The sequence below is a fragment of the Plecotus auritus genome (assembly GCF_963455305.1).
Source record: "Plecotus auritus genome assembly, chromosome: 4".
Lineage (NCBI taxonomy): Eukaryota > Metazoa > Chordata > Mammalia > Chiroptera > Vespertilionidae > Plecotus > Plecotus auritus.
In genome coordinates, this window is record NC_137775.1 from 77,247,530 (window position 1) to 77,255,388 (window position 7,859).

The 7,859-nt window shown below is 36.8% G+C and overlaps 1 protein-coding gene across 2 annotated transcripts in view; it reads left to right on the top strand.

The window, feature by feature from the left end:
* The window catches only part of KHDRBS2 (KH RNA binding domain containing, signal transduction associated 2), a 554,124-nt gene extending 550,186 nt beyond the window's left edge, over positions 1 to 3,938 (top strand). Inside the window, exon 9 of one of the 2 annotated variants that reach the window (XM_080667042.1) lies at positions 2,791 to 3,938. In XM_080667042.1, the coding sequence (XP_080523168.1) occupies positions 2,791 to 2,888 (98 nt within the window). In that variant the 3' untranslated portion in view covers positions 2,889 to 3,938. The remainder of the gene's footprint in view (positions 1 to 2,790) is intronic. The other variant, XM_080667043.1, reaches the window with a different exon arrangement.
* Positions 3,939 to 7,859: the final 3,921 nt, after the last annotated feature.

Below are 7,859 nucleotides of genomic sequence, written 5' to 3' on the forward strand. Positions count from 1 at the left end.
TCTCAGTCCATCAATTAGCTATTTAGAGCTTTAGATAAAGTCAAGTAAAGCCACATCAATCAGTTCATGTTAAACATGTTCTGTGGCAAGTCCCCAAGATGATGCCAGTTTAAAAGTTCTGACAGATCTGGGGGTGGATGTGGCCGGCATTGCTGTCACTCTGCTCAAGGTTGTTTCGCGATTTTGTAGAACCTACCAGGAACACAGAGCATCTGAAAAAGGATCCTGAACTTCCATAACCTGGGAAAACTTAAAACCTATCTTAACTCTGCTCCTAAACCCTATAGACTGCAACCCTAGGATTTCTAACACTCTAGAACAGTGGTCGGCAAACTGCGGCTCCTTGGCCCCTTGAGTGTGGCTCTTCCACAAAATACCACGGCCTGGGCGAGTCTATTTTGAAGAAGTGGCGTTAGAAGAAGTTTAAAAAATTTGGCTCTCAAAAGAAATTTCAATCATTATACTGTTGATATTTGGCTCTGTTGACTAATGAGTTTGCCGACCACTGCTCTAGAACAAATGAAGCAAACAGTAGTACATCACTTTGTTAAAAATAATAACAAAATAGGGAAGATTTTACCACTAGAGGATATATTGTTGGTTATTCATAGACAAAGTGTAAAACTTTTATTTCATAAAGCTAAGAAGGCACTTTTGACCTTGTAAGCAAAAATTCATTTTCCATTCTAGTACATCAAAGGAAGTTTTATTTAATTCCAGTCAAGTACATACATAAAATTCTTCTCTGAAATGTCTCTGTTGAGAAATTCTGGCAGCTTGGAGTCAAGTCCTCCTCAGGAAATCACAGATTAAAGATCAACACCCACAACCTTCCACCAAAAAAGGCAACAGGATCCAGAACAGGGTCTGTAAACCTTTTCTATAAAAGCCCAAACTGTAGCTAATTTAGGCTTTGCAGGCAGTATGGTCTGCATGACATTCACTCAACTCTGCCTTTGTAAAGTGAAGCCAGCCTTAGATCACATTAGTAAATAATCATGCCTGTGCTCCAGTAAAACTTGATTTATAAAAATAGGCAGCTGACCAGATTTTGCTCACAGGCCATAGTTTGCCTGATCTGGGTGGTCTGTGTTCTGAGTAAGGGTAACATTTCTCATATTTACTTAGGTTCTCACTTCTATTTTACTCCCTGTCACATATTGAAATAAACATAAGCATGAATCTTAGTGAAAGACACAATGTTTCATTTATCATCAGATATCATTTGTAATAAAGATTTCCTGATGAAGGATATATTTGGAAACCCAGTGTTTACCTATTTAAATGCTATTTATTTCTACACTGGTACACTTTTTTTAAAAAACATATTTTATTGATATTTTACAGAGAGGAAGGGAGAGGGATAGAGAGCTAGAAACATCGATGAGAGAGAAACATCGATCAGCCGCCTCCTGCACACCTCCCACTGGGGATGTGCCCGCAACCAAGGTACATGCCCTTGACCCAAATCGAACCCGGGACCCTTCAGTCCGCAGGCTGACGCTCTATCCACTGAGCCAAACCGGTTTCGGCTACACTGATACACTTTTGATTATTTTTCTATATTGTAGATCGTTATCCCATGCTCTATAGTATAGCGAGTGCAAGTTACATTTTTCTTACTGTTTTTGCTAGAGATATTCTCAGGTACTTGAACTATCTTGGGGCATATACCCCATATCAACTGGTCTCAGCCTGCCATTGGTGATATTGCCATTACCACCATCTTTTGTATCAACCATCAATGTCAATAATCTCTTTCAAGTAATCCTTTTTCTTACGTCCATACTTCCTGCCACCATAGCCCCATGCATCAAGTCTGCTCTTTACTCAAAAACTGAATTCTGTTCAAAAGACTCAGATAACTTAGTTTCTGGCATCACATAAGTTACCACAAACCCAATATTAAGTCCTTGGCCCTTTGATGGAGTCATATTTCTCTTCTGGGGGCATAAACATTACAAATGCTATTTTCCACAATGCTCAAAAGCTTAGTTGCTTGTTTTTTACATGTTGGCTAGGTTCCAAAATGTTGAGGTTCCTAAAAGTCTGATGAACCTGTCAATGAGGAGTTTTCCTAGAGTATTAATACCTCTTTATCTTCTAACTTCTTTATTTGGAAAAACTAATATGAGATTTTTTTTCTTTGCCAATTTTGCTCCTTAAAATTTACTCTTCTCCATACCCTGCTTATTTCTGACTAACTTTGTCTAGAACAGTTTTACACTATGGGTCTTAACCCAGGCCTATAAGAATGATCTAGGGAAGCATTTGAAAAAAATACCATACCCTGGCCCCACCCTGTAGAGTTTTCTAGTCATTTGGTTAGGGATAACATTAGTCATTTTTGGTTTGGTTTTGTTTCATTTTAAGCTCCCAGGTGATTCTCAAGTTAATCGAGGCCTAAGAACCACCAGTTTTCTAAACCTGATTTCTTTTAGGAGTCTTTATAAAGGATTAAATATGATACTTCTATTTCTACTTTGTGGTATAGAAACTTAATACAATAAATGTGAAGTTACTGAAGAACTTCAACTTTCCTGTTGAAAAATGCCCTGCAAGTTTAATTCCAAGTGGCTACATTTCAAAATATTTACCCTTTTTGGATTAACTCACTATGATGGAGTCATATTTCTCTTCTGGGGTCATAAACATTACAAACGCTATTTTCCAGGCTTGAGCTATCAGTGTTGAGATCTTGCATTCTCTTTTCTCGGGTTGACTTGTGTCTTAAACATTTTTGATACCTGTGAAGCCACGTGCATGTTACTGTTTTTCTCTTGTTCATAGCCCCAGAAGAATGGGCCACAACCCGCTCCAGCCTGAAGGCACCACCGCCAAGGTCAGCCAGAGGGGGATACAGGGAGCACCCCTATGGTAGATATTGAAGGTCCTCCTCATCTGTGACCTCACCTCAAAGACAATTCATAGCCTCTGGTCTCCACATAAACAGCAACAAGACAAGTAATAGTCCTTTTCTTTTTCCTATTCTAGGGATAACTCCTTTATGATTACTCCCATATATTTCTTGTATTTCCTCTATACTGTTGGCGTGACATTGACACTAGTATTAATTTTTAAAACGGACTAAAAGAGACATTGGCAAGCATTCTCTACAAACCATTCAGTAGGATGATATTCTCTTGGTTGTTTTTCATTGTTGTGTGTAATCTTTTTTTTTCTTTATTCTTTTTCTTTTTCTTTTTTTCTTTTCTTTTTTTTTTTTTTTTTTTAAGAAACAGCATGAATCTGTTGACAGATTTTGAGTCTCAATCAACTAGCAAAAACTTTGTTTAGGGTTGCTAAAAACTGTAACATGATTTTTGAAGTAGCTGATAATAAAGTTGTAGATAAGATGTTTTAACCTGTCTTTTAATATCTGTTAGTTAGATGGAGATGTTCGATATTAAGTTTGTAAATTTAATTTTAAATGCTGTTTTAATGGGGTTGAAAACAAGCAGCTACTGTATGTATGTAGCCAACTGAATTTGTTCAGTGTTTTAACCTGTATTTGTTAAAAAAGAAAAAAAAACACACAAACATAAAGTTCCATGTGTAAGCTTCTCTAAATAGGAAACCACAATTTGTCAAATATGTTTGCCATAATTTGTCAATAAAGCTGAAAACTTTTGTAAAAACTAAATTTGGAATTACTTGTTTTCTAGCTTTAAATGTCTGCTTTATTTCTTCTTCAAGAGATGCCTAAAATGTTTTCTATTTAAAAATTACAAAAATGAACCCAAGCCTGTTTTAAGATATTTGTGTAATACTTAAAAAATGTATTAATAACTTATGGTTGTTAAATAATTTAAAAGTTAACAAACTAAACTGTTACATGAATCATGGTTAGTAAACACTAATGTATAACTTGTTAATGGAGAAAAATGGATTTAGAATAATAAATGGATTTTAAACTATCCTCTAAGCTTTATCTTGCTAAACACAAATTCTGATTGACTTGTTTGCATTAGCATGTCTCTCGTGAGAAAGAGTAATGGAGTATAAAGAGGTAAGATTACCACTTACCACTGTCTAAATGCCTAGTTCTTCAACCTTTGAGTTTCCCCGCACATTAAATATCCCATCCAACATGTAAGCATTGCGTAGATTCACTTTATTGTTTTCACTCAAAGGAGTGCGTGGACTTCATTTGCGTAGTTTATAACAATTTGTTTTGACAAACAAATCATCAGTGTCACTGGCCAGTTGTTGCTATTCAACCTCAAAAACTTTATTTGTAATTTTCAGTGCTAAATATCACCGCCCTTGAAGGCAGTTTAGAGGGCTGATATTTCTTTTGAGACTATCAGACTTGATGGCTGATGATTATTAAGGAAATATGTCGCAGGACTCAAAGGATGACTAAACGTTAAACAGGTAACACTAATAGTAACTCTGTAATTTTGCCTATGTAACAGTAATGTTAAATATTCTCAGTTATTAAGTTCCTGATAGTTAAAAAAGTAAACCTACAAAAACATAACAAATAGGTCTATAGGTTATTAAAACAACTAATTAACATTAACTAGAGGCATCAAAATTATTTTACAATATATAACCCTCAAGGTAATAAACAGAACTAAAATTAATAATAATAGTAATGCAACTCTTGCTAACATCAAACGTAAGCTAAATTTTGATGGAAAAAAAAGAAAGTGAAAGACTTGATGGTAGGGATGAATGCCAAAACTGTTAATCTTTTAAATACAGTTTTTTTGTTTATGGTGGCTTTTGTCGATGTGATTGGTTTACTTTTTTGCTGCTAACCAGCTTAGGCATATTGCTGTTCAGTTTTTGCAGCTGGAGTTGCATGCTAATAGTTTTATGAAGTGTGTGTCTGTCATCAATTAAAATTGTAAATATTTGCCTTTCACAAAATGCTCTTGAGTTATATTTAATTTTCTTTTTTTTATTCTTTCTCACTATTTCAGGTACTCACAAGCAAAGAGCACATAATTGAATAGCAGAAGTGATGGGCTAAGAAAAGTAGAGGTAAGCTTAATTTTTATTATCTCTGAAATAGATCATCTTTACCAACATGAAGCTATGGCACTGAACTACAACACCAAAGGCCACTTGGTAAAAAATTGAAAAGGTTTAGATTGTTGTCAAGGAACCGCATTATTTTTATCTCCCTTGAAATAAAGTGACATACCTTGGTGTTTACCTGGCAAGACTTTCTGAGCTTATCCAGAAGCTTGTCAAATGAAATGTGAATCAGTAGCTAATATTCAGTCCTTTTCTTTGCTGTGAACTACCACATATTACCTCCTCTAAACTTTACAAATAAAGAATATTAAAACTTTTACTCTTCAGATATAAGAGAAGGAAATCACAATTATTGACTGAGGTGGAGGGATGGGAAAGGGGACTCCATAACAAACCCCTCACCTATCCCTTGCCAATGAGATAAAATTTATTAACATTAACATTTATTTAGTAAGATAAAATAACTAAACTTACCATTATTTCCCCCATTTATCCCACTGGATTTATCAATAAAGTTGTTTCTCATCTGTCATTCTATTTGATTCACAAGTACTTACTAAATACAAACACTATTGGAAATTGAGACTTGATTTCTGTACACAAGGAATTGGAAACTTTATGCAAAAAATCTCCCACTGAAAACAATGCAAGGGCACATATGAACTCCACAGAAGGACCTGACATTCAGAGAACTGAAATGGCCTTGCTATGATATTTGAAAAAGGGTAAACTACAAATCTTCTCCTCTGGGGCTTGGTTCTCTTTTTACTACACAAATATCCAAATATCCACAATACAGTGCAGCCTTAAACAAGTGCCACAAAAGAGAAATGAGAGAGCGCGGAGATTCGTTATGACTGGAGGTAGGGCAGAGACAGGAACCATGGCATGAAAGAGGTTAGCCTGTTCATTCATTGATGAGGAAGAGAGCGCCACTGGTGAAGGGAGTAGGTTGTCTCAGTTTGTGACACAAAAAGTTCAGCAAGTGAGGGGGACCCTGAGGACCAGACTCATGAAGGCAGCGTGAAAGCAAAGCCTGGAGGGGTGGGGTCCAGTCAGGTCATAGTTGTCCCTGAGCAGTGTGTTAAATTTTTCAGATTTCATTGGAAAAATAAAAGGAAGCTGATGTAGGTTTGAAGTAAAGAATCAGAGTTATCCCTCTAAGGAAGTTATCCCAAGTAACCAAGGCAAATCTCACATTTAGTCCATTTTATAATTACTAATGCCTCTTCATCTGAGAGAGCTTTCCCAAAATTCAAATTTGTTAAAAGAACTATGTAATACCATATTGCTTCAGTTAAGTGCCTTTGTTAAGCTGCAGAATCAAAAATCAGTTACAGAAAATGCATTTTTGAAATTTTATTTATCAGTAACATTCCATATCTGACTTAACCCTCAAAAAAGGTTACGGGCCCTAGCTGGTTTGGCTCAGTGGATAGCTTGCAGACTGAGGGGTCCCAGGTTTGATTCTGGTCAAAAGCACATGCCTGGGTTGTGGGCTCAATCCCCAGTAGGGGGTGTGCAGGAGGCAGCCAATCAATGATTCTCTCTCATCATTGATGTTTCTGTTTCTCTCTCCCTCTCCCTTCCTCTCTGAAATATATGGTTACTGCTTTTATAAACAAGGGGATAAATAATCTCTAATCCAGTTATCCTGCATATTAATCTCCTTTGATCCTTTTCCAGCCATTGGAAAGCAATGAAAAAGAAACCAGTCAGAGTTTGTTACTCTTTTGATATATTAATCATTATGTTTTGTTGTTGCAGTTGTTGTTGCATCATAAACCTGTGACTCTTTCACCATTCAACTCAGGGCAGGGCTATCACAGCAGAAACATGGGTGCTGAACAGAAGAGAATATTCTTGGCTGTAAAGCCCAAAAACAATGATTTGTAAGAAAGTGGATTTTGAGTTTCAAAAGCATGCATTTTTAGTAGGCTTTAAATAGGACAGAAAGTTTGTGTTAACTGTAGATGTAAAGGATTCCCATCCATAAATTAATTAATTAATTAATTAACTCCCACCCAGGCACCTCCATACATCTACAAGATAAATGTTGTATACCAGGCTGAGAAGAAAGCTTAAGAGGCAGCAATAACTAAGGTATTAGTGTAAGATGTTAGTGTGGCCTCAAGTATGAGGTCTGCACACTATGTCAGTTATCCAATAAAAACCTGATAGTTTTGGAACACAAAGGGGACCTTTGTCTAAAGAGGAGGCTGGGGAGGCAGCAAGCTTCACAGAGCTCCCCGCATCAGTGTGTTCCAGGTGCAATCCTGCAGATGAATGTTTCCTTAGAATGTTTCTCCTTGCTGGCAAGATTGAATGAAGCAGGCGTGGCCAAGAGAACCACACACACAGTCACCTCTGCAGGTAGGCAGGGAGGGCCCAGGAGCCATGGCATGGGCCATCCCTGACCAGGTGTATCAGTGGATACAATCTGAGAAGGTAAGAAAATTAGCTTCTCCCTGCCACCAACACCTCCAAAACTTAAATGCAGTCCAAAAAAAAAAGAGGGGAAACATAAATTTCTGAGTTAACAGAGGAAATCCTGACCAAAATTCATCTGAACTGGCTGAGATTATTTTTCTCTGCCTGGCAGTATGGCAACTTGAGAATGAAATTAAATTGAGGTATAGAAAAATATAATTTTATATACATTGCAGTCATTTATTGCATTACTTGTCTGACTCTTAAAATAATCAAAAGTGAATATAGCAGGTTTCCCTGGCAACAGGGAATGAAAATTTCCCTGTTAGTGGCCTCTCAGCCAAAACCACTGATAGTCCTCGCTGGTGTAGCTCAGTGGATAGAGTGTCGGTATGCAGACTGAAGTGTCACGGTTCAATTCTGGTTAAGGGCACGTACCT